Source organism: Protomyctophum parallelum (assembly GCF_964188405.1).
Source record: "Protomyctophum parallelum genome assembly, chromosome: 21".
Taxonomy (NCBI): Eukaryota; Metazoa; Chordata; class Actinopteri; order Myctophiformes; family Myctophidae; genus Protomyctophum; species Protomyctophum parallelum.
In genome coordinates this window covers 33,174,857-33,195,291 of record NC_139713.1, presented here as the reverse complement: position 1 = coordinate 33,195,291, position 20,435 = coordinate 33,174,857, and the positions used below count along the sequence as shown (strand labels likewise).

Sequence of the window (20,435 nt, the reverse complement as noted above, 5' to 3'; positions counted from 1 at the left end):
ATCACTGATCCCTGCATATGCATGGTTATTGTAATGTGAGAAATATGGTTATTTTGTGCAAAGGTTAAGGCCAGACATAAGGGTTAGGGCTTTTCAAATAGAAATTGAAGTTGTATTATTGTCTGCAGTAAGCAAAGATTTATTGGGTCACTGAGCTGTTTAGAAACGTTAGAGTGTTGCCGACATACTAACATTTCAGTTGGGTGTATGGCGCAACCACAACACATCCTGCTGCTGCTGGTGAAAATCATTATGTCATACTGTGTGACCTTTTCAATTAAACAAAAAGGTGACATTTCTACCCGACAGATACAATATACTCCAAATATGCCTTGTTGTCAATGGGTCAACGAATGAATCATGTTCCACTGGGATTCAGTCACATCACTGTAGGTTGTGTAATTACAGGTGGATACATTTCAGAAGTAGAAAGAGGTGATCAATTTAAGTAATCAATTTATTACACTGAAGGCTTCACAAACAATAAAAGTACATTCCATCAGTTAAAAAAAAAACATTGCAAATGAAGTACTGCACTTGTTCTGTCTGCGATAAAGAATTATTTAAGAAAAATACCATACAAATACCGATATGTACATTAAAAACATAATTCTGTGATCATCATGCAATCTCATATTTCTAGGAAGACATGTACAACATGAGTATCAACTAATAGCGAACAATACGAAAACAAGTTAGTATTAAAAGAATAAAACCAAAGATTACTTTGAAATAATCCATAATTAAGCAGTTGAGATGAATCCTAAATCCATAATAATTACAAACAAAACTGCTTCTATATTCCTTTGTATTCACTCCAGTAGAAATCATATACTGTACCATTATACACTGGCCAAATAAATACAGTACAAACAAACAATAATCCATGACCACTGACATTCAAAATACAAATATTGTCTTAAAATCAGACATGTAATTTAAAGGCACCAATCTTAGATAATCCCACACCATATTTTAGCCATCATCTCCAAACTCCAAACACATGACAGCTTCTGCGTTTACGTTGAAATAGTAGATCTCCACATCATCTACTCTGTACTCAGTAGTCCTTAATGGGATATTTCTCTTTCAAAGAAACATTTGGTCATTTTATCGTCTACTTAGGCTTTTGTGAGCACCCCAGACAGTGTTTAAGTTACTCAATTCAGTATTTAGATATTTGATATTCATTTTAGCTGCCCCGCCCCCTTCCTATACAAACACATTGTAACTTCAAACTCCATTTTAACCATGTTAGATTCATAGAAAACACCCAAAGATTTTGTTTCTGGTAACTGTGGTGTCTGTGTTTATTTTCTAAATTCTGAATCAAGCACCTTAAAAACTGTCCCAGGTGTTCACAAAAGCCTGAGTAGACGATTAAAGGAGAATCCCATACTAGAAGGATTTCTTACCTTTATTTGTAGTTGTTACGTCCCCACACAGAGGTGCAGGTGTTATTTTGTGCAAAAGTGCATTATTGGCTATTTCCCCTACCATAAGCCCTCAATGGGGGTTGGGTTTTTGTGCTAATTCGCTTATTTCCGTCTAAATAAGTAGTAAAGTGTGCCGCTTGGGATACTATTTACATTATGAAGGGAGGATATATACAAAGAATATATATTTTTGAGCGATGGAAATAAGCGAATTAGCACAACACCCCATAGCCCCATTCAAATCAATGCAATTCAATGCAATTCATTGAGGGCTTATGGTAGAGGAAATAGCCAATAATGCGCTTTTGCACAAAATAACACCTGGACCTCTTTGTTGGGGACGTAACAACTACAAATAAAGGTAAGAAAGCCTTCTAGTATGGAATTCTCCTTTAAACGATATCCCTTTAAGCCTGAATTATATTGTTGTACGACAGACGCATGCCGAAAATAGAGCTCACAGTGCATCACATTGTGGCGCGTCGTAAGCTTGTAAATCTGCCATTTCATGCACGTGACTCCTCCGTACGACAGACTATAATTGATGCAATAGGTTGTGTAGCTCACAGTTAATAGGCAGAATAAAGCCTATTTTACACTTTGCCATACGACCATGACGCTCACCGAAAGTAGCGACTGAAACACAGATATTTTCGGTGGCATGTCAACGTATTATATTATCCATAAAACCCCCAAAATGCTGGGAACAATGCCAGAGCGGATGCAATCCTTACCCCGCTGTAGAATCCCACAAAAGGCTGTTCAGGCCCTACGGTCAAACTCACTGACCTTCTTCTTGATGTGGGACAGTTTGGACTTCAGATATTTACACCTGCGTTTCTTCATCTGGTAATCTGCAGACTGTGGGAAAAATGGAACATATATAAATGAATGACGGGCGCCGTTACAGATACAGACTTAAAATGCATTATTATTTTCAGCATCATGATAAGTGTCCTACATACCCTTTTAAAGTCCTTTAGCCTGTTGTACTCATCCAAAGCATCCTGTATTGTAAAGATAAAATAGTTTATTTAAAAGGAGGTTAGTGACATGCAGGATCCTTAGTCCTTACACACATTTACACAATATATATTCTTTCTATTGTGTCGCACAGCGACACAATAGATTTTTCACCCCAAATAAAAGGTGTCATGTGAATGATGTGTAAAAATACTAATGACCTTTAAAATGAGTCTTTCCAACGTCAATGATTCATCTCATATTATCCATCACCAGACATCATCAGGCAATTATCATGGCACATTATATTCAGAGACAGACCCAGGGATTGCCTCAGCACTACTAAAGCCAATTGTCTTTTTTTAAGTCCTCTGCATTTAACCCATCCTAAAGACCTTGGAAGTGATGCTATTTCTGTCATTTAGTTTAGCAAATAAATGGGCATGCCCAAAAATGTATGAATGTATGGTATTCAGGAGGTTAAGAATGTGAAGGCTAGATTGCCACACCGGTATGCTTTGGGAAATCATGTATGTGTCAAGTGCAAAGTGTCACTACACTTTGTTACATGAGCATATAATGTGTCTGATAGTGATAGGCAAGTACTAAAGTAGACTAAATTGTGCAAGTCAGAGAAATCATTTTAAAAATGTTTTACATTCATGTTGAAGGATCCGCTCAATAAAGCACAAAGTGTTGATATGAGAGTCAGTGTTATCTGCCTACGAATTCTAGATCCCATACCTGGGCCGATGTCTGAAATAATAACCTTCTGCATAAAATCTCTTCACCAAAAATAGCTGATCTACAAGCTCAGAACATGTGTGGAGACACGTGGGCAAGCTTGTAGATAGGCTATATTCGCCAAATGTTTGCCCCCAGAATAGGGATGCCAGGGTTCATGTGGTTAAAGTATGTAAATCCCTTCACTCCATTTTTTACTGAGCATGAATTCAATCATACAGATTTATGGAACAACAGATAAAGCGGCATTTCAACAGGGCGATTATCGGCCGATTGCATCCCCACATGCATCACTGTCACCGTGTCACATTCCTGTGTGTGGTTCTCGTTTGTTTTGTACTGAAAGTCAAGTCATGGCTGAGTCACAATCTAAACCTGACAGTTACTGACAGATCTCCCCTTAAGGAACCAGGAAACTGTTCCTATTAACAACAGGGGTTACTCTGAAGTAGCTAGTAGACTTGATAGAAACCTTGTCAACAGTGAAGTGAATTTGTTAAACCAGGAAAGCATCCGCGTCATTTTAGATTTTAGGGCTGAAACTATTATTAGATATGGGCTAAGTTTTAACCACTTTAACAATAATTGTATACTTTGGCTATTCAACAATAAATAGCAGATCTATAAGCTCATGACGTGTCACTTAGTTGCCACGCTATGAGCTTGTAGTTTAAAGCATACATTTTAAACTAAAATCTTTGTTTCTGGGGGTCCCTTGACATGAAAAGGTTTGAGCACCGGTATCAGGCCTTAACCCGTTTAGACCCGAGGCCAATTCTAAAAACACCTTCAAAATTCTGACCTACGTTTTCTGGAAAAACGACAAATATTTATTCAACAATTACAAAAAAAGAATATGTTGCTATATACTGTACATACCACCAAAAGGGGTTTCCGGAATGAAAGGTATAGTTACGTACAGTATAAGGGTTCACGGACGGTCTAAATGGGTTAATGCTGTTTGGTTCCCAAATTTTCAGGTCGAGACCCATGTGTGAGCTTGTAGATCGGCTATTTTCAGTACATTTTAATTATTTATTAATTTTTATTCATGGGATTTCTTAGATTTGTTTGCTAGTTTGTTTTAAAAACGTAATTATTGTTATTAAAAAAAGTCTCTATTTTTTCTTTTTTTTATGTAGGAAAATAAAATGGGATTTTTTACTCATGGTTACGGACCAATGTTTAGGGGTCACGACTCACTGTGGTTAAACCAGTGGTTCTCAACCAGTGGTCCACAGCTAAATGATGGAGAGTTGGTAACAAAATTAACCCTTATTGATCTTTAACTCATGAGAGCTTAAAATGAAACCAAATGGGCCGGTCTAAACAATCAAAGAATGTAAAATAATTATTATTTTGATTATCTCTCCTATGGCACCACAGCATGGAATTGTGGACAAATTCTTATCCCACGATAACACAATTCTTTAGTTGGGTCTGCGAGGCTAAATCTCATCAAATGGTGGTCGGTGGACGGTGGCTCAAATGCCGAAAAGCGTAATGGGCTCATCTCACCAGGTACTGTGGGCTCCCGTTCTGGAGGTCATCCAGCTCTCTGTCCACGTCGGACAGCTGTTTGTTGGCGGCGTCCAGCTCCGCCTGCAGGTCCTTGTACTCCTGGTGGTCATGGTCAAACTCACGCTTGTAGTCGCTGCGCTGCTGCTCGCCGGAGATGGGCGGAAACTCACTGTTGACAGGGAGAGAGAGAGAGAAGACTGTTAAATGGCAACGGCAGCACATCCCTGCCCTTCCAATGTCAACAGCTGGGGTATAATAAAACAATATAATGTAAGCTTAAAGGCAGGGCAACAGATAAGGGACTTCAGATATTTACATAACACAACATATCTAGACAACAATATCAGTTATATGGATATGAAATGTTCTGAGAAGATGACTGTACAGGTAGCAGAATGGAACGTAATCATGAATGGACGAAGTTACATATTTTATTGAATGTACAATATTGGCCTTTAAACTGTACAATTTAAATGTCTAGGATTTAAAAGAAGCTCTATTTGCAATGTTCTGGAATCCTTTCTACTGTTATATATGACATTTGTTTTTATTTATCACTAGACGCGTCAGTCGCTGCCCGTCTGATCATTCACACATTCCTCATATCAGTGTGATTGACAGGAGAGATGATCAGAGGGGCAGCGTTTATACCATTTTGGTTCGAACATGGATTGAAGTATTTGAGAGTCTCTCAGTGAAGGTGCAGCCAGTGGAAGAGTAGAGATTTACTCTCGTCTCCACATCATAAAAGGAGACCAGACCCTCCTCAAAATCCACAAACACTCCCACTCTCTGGAGCTCCTCTCTTACGGGGAGAAGGACATTATCCCTGTACACATTTCCATTCATCAACCCTATAGTCCAGTAACCTTCATCAGGATCCAGATAGATGATTCCATAGAGGGACCCGCAGAAGAGAAGATTTGTGTTTAGAAATTCAAAATATTTGAAAACACTTTACCACTCCTAGGGCTGTATTTTGCGTGTCTTAAGTACCAGGTCTTATTCCCTAACTTGAGTAAACTAAAGACCTGGAGGTGTGATCAATGCTCTTTGGCCACTCAGAATAGCCAAATGGCATTGATCACGCCTCCAGGTCTGCCATAACAACCATCCAAACAATTCCTGATTAGATTGTTGCCCTGTCTTTGAGCCTGATTTATACTTTATAAATGGTAAATGGTGCATTTATACAGCGCCTTTATCCAAGGCGCTTTACAGAGATTGTGCATTACATTCACCCATTCACACACACATTCATACACCGATGGCAGCGGAAACCATGCAAGGCACCAAATAGCACATCGGGAGCAATTAGGGGTTCAGTGTCTTGCTCAAGGACACTTCGACAGTAACTCTGGGGGAGCCCGGGTTCGAACTGGCAACCTTACGGTTGAACTGGCAACCTTACGGTTGCCATCCAGGCACTCTACCCCTGAGCCACCGCCACCGCCGTCATACGATGGCGACACTTGCTGACAATAGCCGATGTACAAGCTCACAACACTTTGTCTTTGCGATGCGTTGTGAGCTTGTAGCTCAGCTATTCCCGGTGCATGACAAGCGGTGCAGTCAAACATAAGAGGGTACCTGTCAAAGTTATCGTCGTCCAGCTCATCTGCGGAGGAGGCGTAACCGTCGGTCTCGTAACCATCACCGTTAGCCCGTCTGGCACGCCTCTTCTTGGGTCTTCCGGCGGAGCTGGGGATGTCGGAGTTGATGCTGGCTGGGACGCTCTGCCTCAGATAGTCTTCTGGTGGCCTGAGGACGTGGGAGGATGAAGAGAGAAACCATTTAGAAGCAAGACTAAAAAGGCACCATTCACATTCAAATCCATTGAAACCGGGAAATCATCCGTGTCTTTTTAGATTTTAGACTTGGCTATCTACAATCTAATCTTGTACATCTGCTTTTGTCTTTTTTAAATCTATAAAGTGTTTTCAAATATTTTGAATTTCTAAACACAAATCTTCTCTTCTGCGGGTCCCTAACTGACACAAAACATTTTCAGGTGAGGGGATCCCCGGAAAAATGCATGATTTTGGCCTCGGGTCTTAATGGGTCACTCGTGCACATACAAGGCTGCTGCTGTGTGCTTGCTGCTTTGTTGTGCCCCCCCCCCCCCCCCCCCCTCACACACACAGTGCCCCCCCCCCCCCACACACACACACACACACATAGCATTGTAACAAATAAGTAGTACTTGAATCAGGAGCCAATGAAGTGATCTATTGTGGGCTTTTCTGGTCCTTGTGAGAAGGAAGACTCCAGCTTCTACATACAGTAACAGTCCAGTGCCGTGAAGGGACCTTAAAAGGCCACCATTCTGAGCCTGCGCGAGAGGAAATAAAATGTACTGCAGGGAACTTCAACAGGGTGTCCGGGACAGGACAACTAGGGGGTCCTCAGATATTCTGCAAGGGGGCCACCAAATATTTTACAATGGTTTACATTAACCACTAGCCACAAATAGCAAATATACAAGCACAAACGCGTTGTGAGCTTGTGGATCTGCCATTTTCTGCAAAGCAGTTCAAGGGCCCCATCTTGCGCGGCGCCTTACCCCTAAACTTATTAGCCATATTTTACTATTTTTAAATACATTTTTAAATAGTTCAACTAACCGATCGACACGTTAAACATGGCAGAAGTTCGATTTGCGTCCAGCAGGTGGCAGCCATGTCACATACTTCTCTCGTTCCAATTTCACGCATGCACACACCACTCGTGCTCTTGACTGACTGATACACACGGACATTCCTGGTTGTAGGAGTGGTTGCACCACTCAAAAAGTATCTTTCCTTCATGTTGTACTACTAGAGTCTACTTTGCACACAGAAGGTCGCAAACACTCTACACATGTTCCACGAGTTCCTTTGCAGAGGAACAAGTTCCAGCAAGTCAGCAGCTGTCTGAGGTGTAGAATCCTCCGCTAGCCTACTGTACATCATGGAGCAACAAGGACCTCAGTGTAACAACCAGGACTCTACAAAGAGGCCTGCTGTCATACGATACAATGAGAAATTGAGAATTAACCACTTAAACACCTACCGGATATATGTAGCCCCCAGGGCTCTGTACTAGGTTCACACTTTTTCACCCTTAGCACCAAATCTCTTTTTCATGGTCGATTTCTTTGGGACGAATGTTCAACCGCAGAAAATGAACGGACACCAGGGTGGTTAAATGTAGGCTGCGTTGCACATTCATGTGTCGTTGGTATGAGCCAGTTTTCAAAGTAGGGTTCAGGGACCCTTAAGGGTTTACAGGTCTGGAACTGTAGGAGTGCACAAATGAAACCAAATGGACCCCTGCAGGTATGTAACTTTGAGAGTCCATTCCATTTGTGCACCCTCATAGTTATGGGGGTCCTTGAACTTAAATGTTTGAGAACCACCTCTATAAGCTACGGTAAATGGCTGACCTCAGATACTTACCGCACCAGATATATAATTTGTTTTGTTCTTATTTCTCTCTCTCTCCCTCTCTTCCCCCCCATTATAGAGGGTGAAGGCATGAAGTCGATCGAGTGGCAAATCGAGTGGCAAAGTGAGTGACGATTGAATGTAAGGTTGTTTAAAGTCATTTAATGCAATCAAATAATACTTTTCCGTTTGGATGTATGGGCTGTCAAGGCCAGGAAGTAGTGTTTTTTTGCCACTCAGTAGCTGTTCCGCATAACTAAATCATAATGATGGTGTGACGCACATACCCTCTATTCTTCTTCTTCCCCTTCTCCATTTATGGAAATAACTAATAACAAATTTCACCCACTGTTTTACACTGACAATAAAGTTGATTCTGACTCTGAAATGTGAAACATTCAAGTCTCCCTCTACAATACATGTACTCAGGTACTCACACAGGAGTGTTGCTATATGGGGGCTTGTTGTAGCTGCTGCTGTTGTCATCCAGGTGACTCCTGGAGCCGGTCAGCTTCTCGGGATACTCCGACAGGGGAAGCTCTTCAGGGACCGCCGACACGTTGTTCACCTTAAACATGGAAAGAGATAGACGGAAACGTTCAAATAGCACCTTTACACATGGAAAAAAGACAGAAACGTTAAAATGTCCATCGATAAGTGTCTTTTTCACGTGAAATTTATTAAAGATGTCTTAAAAGTCCTTCACTGTCATCTGGGGACCTCCCAAAATCATGTGGGCCCCAGCTGGGGGTCCCAACCCACAGGTTGAGAACCACTGGGTCAGTCTACCCAGCAGCACAAATCAGCCACACCTGCCGTTCTGCATAATGACTACTTCCTTTTAACATTTGGTATTGTATGTATATTTTAAATACCAGTACTTTTGTTTCAACCACAGTAACATTTTGAATACAAGTCTTTTCCTCTCTGTCGGGTGGAAACCTCATAATTTATGTCCAAAACTGTTACTTTTCAGCATTCAAATTGAAACACAGCAAAAGTAGCAGATCTACAAGCTCATAATTGTAGATTTTGATGCTAGTCAATGTGACACTGTAGTATGTATGCTCAGTAGGCCAGTGGGGCATTCATTTGCAAAACCAAACAAAATATTAGAATATGGAGATAAGAGGTTTCGTTTTACTTAGGAGATATATATCTTTTTACATTGTGGCAGTACTACTTACTTACACTTAGTGTAAAGTAAAATATATCAGAGTAGTTCTTCTGCCACTGTGTGGTTTCGCACACTGCAGATCTGAGATGGCACTGTCCCAGCACGTTTTTACTGTCACATCGCTGTAGCGCGCTGCTATGTGCCTGCAGGCTATTTGAGCAGCAGTCAGACCGGTTCTTCCACTTTTGTTGTTGAGTAATAAACACTGGGCTGCACTGAAGCCCAGCAATGATAATAAAATGTCTCATGTATGCATTTGTAGTCAACTCCATTCTGGTTATGTCAAAAAATATTTGTGAGCTCTGAATAATTCCCCTAAATCAAGGAACTCAAAAATGCGTGGTCCAGTCTTTTCGACTAAGCCAGCCTGAATCAGCACACTGATAAAAAAGGAAGTTTTGTGTGTGTGTGTGTGTGTGGGGGGGGGGGGGGGGTGTTTGTTTGGTGTAATGGTTGATTGCTGCAATTCTTGCTGATAAGTTCCAGGCAGTGCATACACACACACACACCACACCCAGAAACTAGAGCAAGGGGAAAACACACGCACACCCCTCCCCCTCCATACTATACTAGTGCACTGGGAAGTGAAGCGAAACAGGTTATACCACTGTAGACACACAGACACACAGACACACACACACACACACATGCTGAGCTAGAAGCCATTGCATTTGTAAGAATAATGATGTCACTAGTGTTATAATCAGTCCATGTACAGTACATCTTAGTCTGTGTACTGGAACTTGAGATACAGCGTACTTGATATGTATTGTGTACTGCCTGTACTGTAGCCTACTTTATGGATACTGGCTACGAGAGACATCTCAGAGCCAGCAAGGTCAGCCCTGCTCAGCCTGCTGCATTAGTCATTATCATGTCACGTTTCTATGTCTCATATCTTATTGTCACGTCATTATGATCCAGCACTATATATGTTCCTGTTGTGTAATAAACCTTGTGAAACCTTGTGAACTGTCTCGTGTCGCGTTATTGTTCTCCCGGGCCCACCGCCGCAGTCGCCGTACCGAAGGAATACTTCAACCGGATTATCACACACCACCCAGCCTGCACACACTACCCGTCTTTCAGAACCAGACGAGGGTCCAGTAATTAGATTTCACAGCAACTAGTAGGCATGTTTCTGAACTGTCCACAGCCCTCTGCTGTGACACAGTTAGTAGACATAAATGGTGCCATCTTATAATGAGCATCAGTGAAGAACAATTATATGAAGATAAGGTTGAAGTGGTCCTTCAACTGTCGCACCCCTAAATAGAAGTACAGTACTACACTGTGAAAACCAGAGTGTTTCTTTAACTCTGAGAATGTAAGAGCTTACGCACCAGGGTTGTACGATTTATTAGCTTAATTTGTGTGTCATGAGAACATTCACACTTACACACATATGGAACCAAGTACATTTTTCAGAACTACCACAGAACAGAAAAAGGCTGTATGAATGAGGCATAAACTATATTTGTTTTTTTATGAGGCCAGTTTTTATGTGACTCTTAAAGATAAATTAAACTCTAGGTTGGTGCTTTACAGTTGCTTGTGTGTGTGTGTGTGTGTGTGTGTGTGTGTGTGTGTGTGTGTGTGTGTGTGTGTGTGTGTGTGTGCGTAAATGCGCCAGTATGTTGACGTTTCTCACCCAGTCCTCCACGTCTTGAGGTGGAGCCAGATCATCAATGATCTTAACTTTCTTCCACAGGATGTTGCTCTTGCCAAAGTTCCTGATCTTCTGCCGCGTCTTCAGAGCAAACACCATCATGATGATGAGCGCCGCCATCACCAGGAATCCACACACCACCGCTATGGCCTAGGAGAGAAGAGATGGAGGACAATCAACACAATGTGACCATAAAGCTACACACTACACTTTTCTTATCGTTTATACCATAGAGTTATAAAAATGTGTAGAGAACGGACAGCCCTGCCTATATATTCATTTCAGCGAAGTTGCTCAACCAGCGCGTGTGAGCACCCAGAAGGAACCCTCTTTTTCCGCATTTGAGCGGCAAATGTTGGTGCTCAGGTGCAGAAGAAGACGTGAGCACCGGGCAGGCCCACTGGGGTTTCAAACGGTAGAAGCACGTGCAGTAGCGTTTTAAATGCGGAAGTCTTGCGATCCCAGATTTGAGCGCCAGGCGATGGCAGCTTCACTAACCCACCGTGGTTCTGGGGGCGTGGTTTATACACATCGCTCCTGGCGTGTAATGACCTTTAGACCTGAACACCGCCTGTCGCGCCACACTCGATCACTTCCTTTTTTGATGTCTCACCTGAATGCGAGACTATGTTCTATATGTTACTGTTCTACTGCTGCACCTTATGTACACATCTACTATTCTTAAAGATGGGAGTGCTGTGATTTTAGTTACTTTTTCTGTTTTGTATGCGTCTATGGAGTTAACATTACTAGTCTATAATAGACTCCCAGCTGTGGTTAGTATATTGAAATACATATATTCCCTGTGTATTTTTGGTTTCTTCCTGGAAGCTGAAAGCCCAATCGATACACATACATCCCCGATCCCCTCCCCCTTTAGCATACGTTGACATACTACAGCTGTGGGTGCGGATCACCGCCCACCTGAAAACCAGGCATACTTAATGAACTGGTGGGTGTGGCCAGTGGCCACATAAAAACATAATTTTAACACTTTCTGTACACTTTTTTTTTTAAAGGCTTCTTTTTTACCATTCCTGAAAACTATGTATGAAGGAGCTTGTACGAAAAACTAATTTCACCAACTTGTGTACACCTGGACACCTGTGGTGTGACAATACATTTTCGTACAGTCTGTAAAAAAGTTGAGCAACAGAACATATAATAAATTAAATATTAATATTTTATATTATCATACCATTTTGGAGAATGGCAATAACATACGTTCAGTTTTTCAACATTATCAGAATGCCGGTGTCGCTCACCCGCAAACGGCAGATCTACAAGATCATAACACCGCCCCTTCGCAGCACATTGCAAGCTTGCAATAACGGGCCTTGAAATGAAAAGAGAAATGAAAAAAAAAAAACACTGCTACACACTCACCTCCTGCGGCTCCACCACGCAGTAGTGGTAGAGGTACTGGTTGACGAACTGGCCCGACATCTGCGGCTGCTGGTACTGGGCGCAGAGCCCGGCGATCTGGCTGCCGTACGCCGAGCCGGACGACTGCGCCATGGGGTTGACCGCCATGAGGTAGACGATGCTGGCGATGAACATCAGCAGTGCCAGGATGGCGCAGATGACCACCACGGCCAGGTAGAACCTCCGGGACTCGGACAGGCCGTTCTTGGACACGACGATGATGAAGAGGGCCAGCGTGAAGATGAAGGTGATGGCCGCCATGGCGATGATGAAGCCCTTGCCCTTGCGCGGGTCGTTGTAGTTGCCCCCGATGCCGCCGTAGCCGTACTGGTTCCCGGCGCCGTACGCGCCGCCGCCGAAACTGCTGCCGCCGCCGCCGCCGTATCCGCCGTACCTAGGGGTGGGACGATGTGGAAATTACACGATTATTGTGGCATTTTCTTTTGCGATCAACGATATTATGGTGATAATCTAAATATGCATAAAAAAATAAACTTTTGTTAACCACCCCAGCATCCGCCAAAAATAGCCACTTGTAGATCTGCTACTTTTGGTGAATCGATTTGGGTGGAGTGACATAAGAGCGTACCAAATGTGCTCTTTACAGGTCTGTAAAGTATAGAGGGTTCAAGTGGTACTAACTTTGCATCTCAATCATCTAAAGCAAATTCATATCGTGTAGGCCGGACAATTTCACTAAACATTTTAATCTCCGCGATACGATTACTGCGCTACCGCGATAATAACGATTATCTTCACATCGCTAGCCGTACCCTCCTCCTCCGTAGCTTCCTCCTCCGCCGTAGCCCCCCCCCATGCCCCCAAACCCGGACAGCCCCCCCTGGGTGTCCCAGGCGAGGGTGGAGGCCACGCATGCGAATATGGCCAGGCAGAGCACGATGCCGATGACCGCCATGATCTTGATGATGCCCGGAGGAGAGGTCCAGCGGTAGAAGTGCTGGAACTCGTCGTCGGGGTAATAGGAGTAGGCGGGCTGGGCGGGCTCGTGGCTGGAATAAAGAGAGAGGGAGAGAGAGAGAGAGACGGGGTGGTGGAGACGATACATTAATATATACCAAAGTACAGTCAAATTTATAAAAATGTCAATAAGATTAAAAACAAATAAAAATAAAAATAAATAAAAGAGAAGTCATGTTTCCATGTGCACTGTTTTGCCAGGTGCGCGAAAACGGGCGCTACAAGAGCACCTGGCAGTTATGACTGAGTCATTCTTGTTTAATGTGAGGTCTGCGGACCCCCAGGGGTCCACGAGGGGGTCTTTCCAGGGGTTCCCAGCTATAGTTTGGAATAGGAACCACCAAATGGACCATTATGAGAGTGTACAATTGTTCCCAATTGTTTCCATTTGTACATTCTCAAGGGTTCAATTAATACTGAGGATTTTACAGTGTTGAACATTTTTTAACATGGAACAGTGGTTTCAATTTACGCTCTCAATAGTTAAATTATTGTTAAACATCTGCGTTACTTAATTTACAAGAAGTCTACACAATTAGAGAATGCAGAATAAATGTTATTTTGATCAACGTTTTGCTGTAATCTCTATATGGTAAAACATCAATGGAATTGTGGACAAAATGTTATCCAACAATATCAAAATATTCTTCAGTTGAGAGTCTGCGAGTCTAAATGTCATCAAATGATGGTCCGAGGTTCATATGCTGAATAAATAATGGACCTCGAATGAAAAAGGTTGAAAACCACTGCTTTATTGCATTTAAAAAGCGAGGGTTAATAAAATGCTTTTTCTTCACAGGATGCAGTTTTTGGGGCTTGTTTTGAAAATCTAACAAGCCAACAATTATTTGATGTATACCATCATTCCCCGTAGGTTGAGGGGAGTGCACACACACACACACACACACACACACACACACACACACACACACACACACACACACACACACACACACACACACACACACACACACACACACACACACACACAGTAAAACTATGACGTTTTAGTAATATTGTTCCTGTTCTACATACTGCCAACCAGGTGAAGAAATCACAGATGAAGCTTTTACATTATGAAATATCCGAGACGTTTAAGATTTTATGGAAGATGTTTCTGAACATATTGCTAGTTAATTGAGCACTTCAAATGCTCTAATTTTAAAATAATAACCGGAAATAGCCAATCTATTTGAGAGCTTGTAGATCAGCTAGTTTAGCTGCACAACAATATTAAAGCATGCCTTCTCTATGGAATCCAAATGACTGAAATCAGTCCTGAGAACTTGAATCCCTTTAATCCAAGTACTCTGTAATACCTGAGTGAACTAAACTAAAGATGAGAGAGAGGGTCTTACTATGCATTCTCTGATTCGTAGGGAGGAGGACTTCCATTGGGTCTGGAGTCTCTGGATGACGACATCCTCCTGGGCTCTCTCTGGAGCTGTTGCTTTGCACACAATCTACTGAACACAACAAAGAATATCTACAGTAAGACATTATTAACAGTATATTAGGACTACACTCATTGTTGTCAATACAGTGCCTACATCGAGTCCGTCATTTCTTTCTCGATTATCTGTTGGTATGGTAATCTCTGCATCAGAGACAAAAATTCCCTAGGGAGAATTGTAAAAGTGGCCTCAAAAATCATTGGCTCACAAATGAACGGCCTACACCAGATCTTTAAGAAACAGGTACTTAACAAAGCCCTGTGTATCCGATCTGATGCTGCTCACCCACTATACGGAGAGTACATCCTTCTCCCATCCGGCCTTCGCTTGCGAGCCCCCTGTGCCACAAAAAACAGGCACAAACATTCCTTTGTCCCGGTCTCTATTCACACACTGAATGCTGCTGTGCGTAGATCGAGGATATAACCTTATGATGAGCACTTTTACTTTTTACTGTATTATCTTGTGCCTATGTCCATGCACACGCACTTTTATGACCTATCGCATAGCACTTTAAACGCCTGCACTTTAATGGTTGTGTGCACCTTTTACTCTGGTATCCGCTATGTGAACTGTTTGTTGTCTGTACTGTTTCATTCATTGTTTAATGTACTGTCTATGCTGCAACCCAATTTGCCCTTCGGGGACACTAAATAAACTTGAACCTTGAACCTTGTCTGTACTGTATGTACAACATCTCACAAGCACTGTAGACTCCGACTCAATAAACAAAGTAAATTTTCTTTTGTCTGGTGTATACACACATACAGAGAGAGAGAGAGAGAGAGAGAGAGAGAGAGAGAGAGAGAGAGAGTGTGTGTGAGTGAGTGAGTGAGTGAGTGAGTGAGTGGATGAATTGAATACATAGGATCACAAATGAAACAACTTAAGTCCCCAGACCGTTTTTGTGTTATTCTATTAGCCTTAATGTCTGACTGTACCACGTACTGTTTACATTTCTGACTAATAAAGTATTCAGTCAAAAGCAGACAGACAGAAACTGTACATGTTTAAATACTGTGATATTATTATTATTATTAACATTTTATGTTGTGTACTATCTTTTCATCAGTGTAAACATATGTCTGTTGGTGTCACATTCTGCTGGGCTGGCAGGGTATGGGGCAGATCTCCAAAACACCATAGGCCAGGCCTATATCCAACAATAGGATATAGCATATTATGGTTGTTTAGGAGCACCCAAAAACTGGGAGGATCCATCAATGTCTGAATAGGTCGTCGTCACTACTGTTTTAACGTGAATAAAATATTTAGCAACTGAGAGCAAGATTATAGCCTATTTCCTAAAACGTTTAAAAGTATAGGCTATAGGCTATCGGCTGCACCTGTTCACAGCTATAGTTGGACGCTAATAGAAGCCTACAAAAACATGGTAGAAAGTGAAACACGATCGTACGTTATGGCTGCGACCATTACTTCATTAATAACAGGCTAATCACGTTCTGTCCAGCCATGTTTCATTAGGCTATTTAACTATTCAAATCAGGGCGGCAAAAGGACAAGGTACATGTCCAGCACACCATGTAGGCTGCGTCGCTCTAGTCTAAACTAAACTACCCGTTTATGATATCCCAACTTCACAACAACATGGACAATACAATAATAACAATAAAATGAAGTTAGTTGAGAAACTCACCTGTCGTCAGGTAGGTAAGATCCGGGTCGTGTTGTGTTGTGCCTGCTGTGGCTGAAGTATTTCAACTGAAACTACCAGTGATCTGTGATGAGATGAGACTAAACAGTAAACACTCCAGACCACACCTTGTTGGGTTTTGCCTTTAGTTTTGCTCAGTCAGCTTTGTGGCTCACACATTAAGCCCCTCCCCATTCCCCAGGTGCTGTGTCGGGTTCCATCCTGCGACCTCAACTCATCTGCACTCACCGCCGCCCTGTGTCACCGCAGGTGTCTGTCTGTCGCCCATAGGTGTCACCAGAGGATGGCACAAGGATGAGTGACAAGAGATCACTGTCTGAAATGACCCCCTGAATTGAATGCACAGGGCCAAAATGGAAAGCAGACCCCAGGGCTTTTTGTGTTTAAATCCTTTTAGTATCACTGTACTGTATCTTTACTGAATCCCCCCCCCCCACCCCTATTTCCTCCTTTATGATGATTTCCTGTTTTTGGCTATATAGAAGTGTATATTTGTGTGTCTCTAAATGTTATGAATTGAAAATGGTGGACCCTCTTGTAAACAAGTGTAATGCTTTTGATGGTGTCGTCCACTCACATTTAACAGTTTTTTTATTGAGTTGTGCATTTTAAAAAGCAGATTATCTTTAGCCTATTATAGCTGCAAGCTGGAACTTATTCTAATATAAAACATAATTTTAATCAATCTGTGGTTGTATTTGGTGGGACATGACATTGAGAACTTGTGCTACGTGTCCTGAATTTATGACCTATCTGCTTGACCCAGTGGTGAACCGAAATCACAAAACAATAGAACAGACCAACAATTTAGCTCCCAAGAGACCCAGAAGAGAAATTAGACATCTCCCAGGGACCCAAACTAGTGAAAATAGCTGATCTACAAGTTCACAATGCATTTGCTTTACGCGCTTTGATATTTGCTTTTAAATCTATGAAGTTCTTTTGAAACGGGATATTTGCTCACAACCCATAAAAATGGGTACACAAATGGGTCCCAACACATAGTTTGGGAAACTCTGCTACAGTATAGACTATGCTATAATGAGTACAACTGTACGTTCTCTAATTGGGTTGAAATTAAACATTTTGTTGGGTTCTCCCATAATCCCCTGAAAAGTCCCAGCCCTGGACCAAACTAGCCTGATTATCAGACTGTAGCTTTCTTGGTTCTTGACAACTAAAGAAACACACCAGTTTTTAAGTGCATAAACGTAAAACTGTATTCTGGAAGACAAAAAGCACCAATTCAGACTTATTTTTTACAAAGGAAATCTGTAATTTACACACACAAAACAAACAATTACATTTGGTAAAAAATAAAAGACTATAGCTTTGATCATGAGGTCCAGTCACTTTACTTAGTGGTCAGTTCAACACAAACCATCACAATGTGGTACAATTACTGTACTATCCCTGTCGTGGGGCAGAAACCTTGCATCTCCATATTTAAACTTTTTATGTTTTCTCATAAATTAATGCCTTACTTCGTCATTATACATTGTCACACAAAAGTATAAAGAAAACAAAAAGGTTGCCCAATCTACAAGTTCACAAGTTATGCGCTTGTAGATCTTCTTCTACTTTTTAAACAACTTTTAATTTTAAAGTTTTCATAAATATTGAACTAATGAAAAGCATTAACAGCTTGTGTCTAACTACATTGGAACACTTTTGTTTTCCAAAAGTAATGCTTTTGGACATTCCAGGTTTCCACCTGACAGCGACGATAAGACAGACATTTAGGTATCAGGCCTCAGTGTGACTATACAGTAGGTTTAGTCTGAAATGGAAGAACAGAATAGTGAGAATACAGGAACATTTAATATAACTCACAGATAACTGTAAAAAAGGATTGTAGGATAATTATGTAAAGCTTAGTCAGTTACCCACAGGGTTCCATTTGTTGAAGAAACAGAGGGGGAGACATTTTTGTTACCACTTAAGACCATATACATATAAATAGCCTACAAACGTGTTGTGAACAATTTACACAATTATTTTCAAAATTTGAACAAAATGGTTTAAACGATGACATTGTTTAATTGTGATATTATCAAACATAAATCGAACATAGATCCGTCATGGAACATATCGGACAGTCTACATTTTCTCAAAAGGAAATGCATGTATTTAATTCGGTCTGACCAGAATAAGCAGGGATAAAACATATCCCCACCGGCCATAGAAATGAATGACCAGAGGGGAGGGGTATCAAAAATAGAGGCATGATAGCCCCCAACAAATGGAACCCTCATGGTTACCTGCAAAAAATATACAATGTGCAATCAACATGTTTACAGCGGTTCAGTTACAGCTGGAAACCTCTTCAACAGAGGTAGATGAGTTTTAGACAACTTGAACAGTGATTGTAAAGAAGGCAGTGATATTAAAACACACCTGAAGGTATTGTAATAAAACCATTATAGAGTTTCAGATAACAGAAGGGATTCTATACATATACATATCTAGGAAAAGTCTGGTTTTGCAGGCAGCGGATATTAACAGGAAGTATTCAGCCTTGATTCTTTTAGTTGAAAATAAAAATAAACAAACAATGATCTACATTTACTACCTCCCTTATTAAATCTGACCAAATTTTCCAGTAATTACATAAACATTTACAATTGGGATTCCAGTCATATTTTTGAAATGTAAGTCATCATGAGCTAACCGCTGTAATCACAGTAGCATACGGTCGGTACATGATGTGTTGCATATTTAGACCATTTTAAGTTGCCTTTACAAATAAAACATCCTCTTTGGTTGTATATATTCAAAACCACAGACATTATTGGGCCCAAGTGGCGGACAACTGCAAGTGGCGTTGCTAGTTTAGAACCAAAACTTGTTGGTGTTGGTGACCCCCGCTGTTTAACCATGATATATGAACCCTAGCGTCATGCTTCTGGGCAAACATTCAGAGAAAAAAATTAGGACCAAATACAATCTCTCTTTGCACCCAGATTATGTGCCATTTAACAAGCAAGAGTGGAGATGGACACGACACCAAGGCCATGTGCTTTCATAAGAGCATACGGTCACACGCACAAATAACAGATTAGATTAAACAAAAACATCAGTGCCAGCACACCGGAGTACCACTTCTTATGTTACTTTATGCTTTTAATTTAATGATATTTTATGCTTTTGAATTGTTTGCTTTGTAAAGCACTTTGTGCTGCATTTATCATGAAAGATACTATATAAATAGTTTATTATTATTATTATTGTAGGCTATATTTGTAGATCCCATCCCAGATCGTTTTAACTCACACACCAAGCTATGGTTTTAGATTACTGTATTAATTCACTTTTTAGATCAATAGCACAGGTCTCATACATGTAAACAGATCTGCAAAGCATCAACCTGACATCCCTGGGCAGTACTTCTGCTACAGGAATCAGAAGCAACAGTTAGGACTGACGGTCCGCCAACAGGCGAACCACCATCCGTCCCTGCCCCTGCCATCCGGCTCCCTATCCGATGCTCTTAGTCGAATGTCCTGCTTGGGGTCCAGAGTGTTCAAAGCAGGCAGAGTCGCCTGAATACCGCAGCTAGGAATAATGGAATAGGACCCTGGTACTATTTTGTGGGTTTTATTATCTGAACTGGGGCCATGATTAAGAGGGACGGCCAGGGGCATTCGTATTGCGCCGCTAGAGGTGACATTCTTGGACCGGCGCAAGACCAAAGCAAAAGCATTTGCCAAGAATGTTTTCATTAAAACATTTCTGTGTGCCGTTAAAGCCAAAAGTAGGAACACCAGGTTGTTGTCCATTTCAGGGATGAAATTGAAACGATTGCAAAGATTCAATCAGGAGTTCTTCTGAATCCTAATCAAATTAAAGAAATGGAAATGAAAAAGACTAATGTTGGGTTTTATAAATAACAATGTCAACTTGTCAAGTATTTGTAACTAAAGATTAGGTCCATATTATTTTTGTCTGTCGATGTGTGTATGCTGTAG

The 20,435-nt window shown here is 41.4% G+C and overlaps 1 protein-coding gene across 2 annotated transcripts; it reads right to left on the bottom strand.

The window, feature by feature from the left end:
* Window positions 1-1,437: 1,437 nt before the first annotated feature.
* Window positions 1,438-16,575, bottom strand: oclna (occludin a). Of its 2 annotated transcripts, none has more exons than XM_083793801.1 (10): window positions 16,450-16,575; window positions 14,697-14,804; window positions 13,138-13,370; window positions 12,322-12,755; window positions 10,918-11,085; window positions 8,527-8,657; window positions 6,255-6,425; window positions 4,662-4,833; window positions 2,402-2,443; window positions 1,438-2,297 (listed from the first exon to the last, which is right to left on the bottom strand). In XM_083793801.1, exons 2-10 carry the CDS (start codon window positions 14,759-14,761, stop codon window positions 2,199-2,201), a joined length of 1,515 nt encoding a protein of 504 aa, XP_083649927.1. In that variant the 5' UTR covers window positions 14,762-14,804; window positions 16,450-16,575; the 3' UTR covers window positions 1,438-2,198. The 2 variants fall into 2 exon arrangements, with proteins under 2 accessions (XP_083649927.1, XP_083649928.1); XM_083793802.1 differs by having other exon boundaries at window positions 14,697-14,801.
* Window positions 16,576-20,435: the final 3,860 nt, after the last annotated feature.

Excerpts from the sequence above, each read along its gene's own strand:
- oclna (XM_083793801.1), bottom strand. The coding sequence starts at position 14,761 with ATGTCGTCATCCAGAGACTCCAGACCCAATGGAAGTCCTCCTCCCTAC. Across the intron at positions 8,658-10,917 it reads CTCAAGACGTGGAGGACTGG|GTGAACAACGTGTCGGCGGT; the intron begins GTGAGAAACGTC and ends TCCATGTTTAAG. Across the intron at positions 6,426-8,526 it reads CCATATAGCAACACTCCTGT|GCCACCAGAAGACTATCTGA; the intron begins GTGAGTACCTGA and ends CCACGTCCTCAG.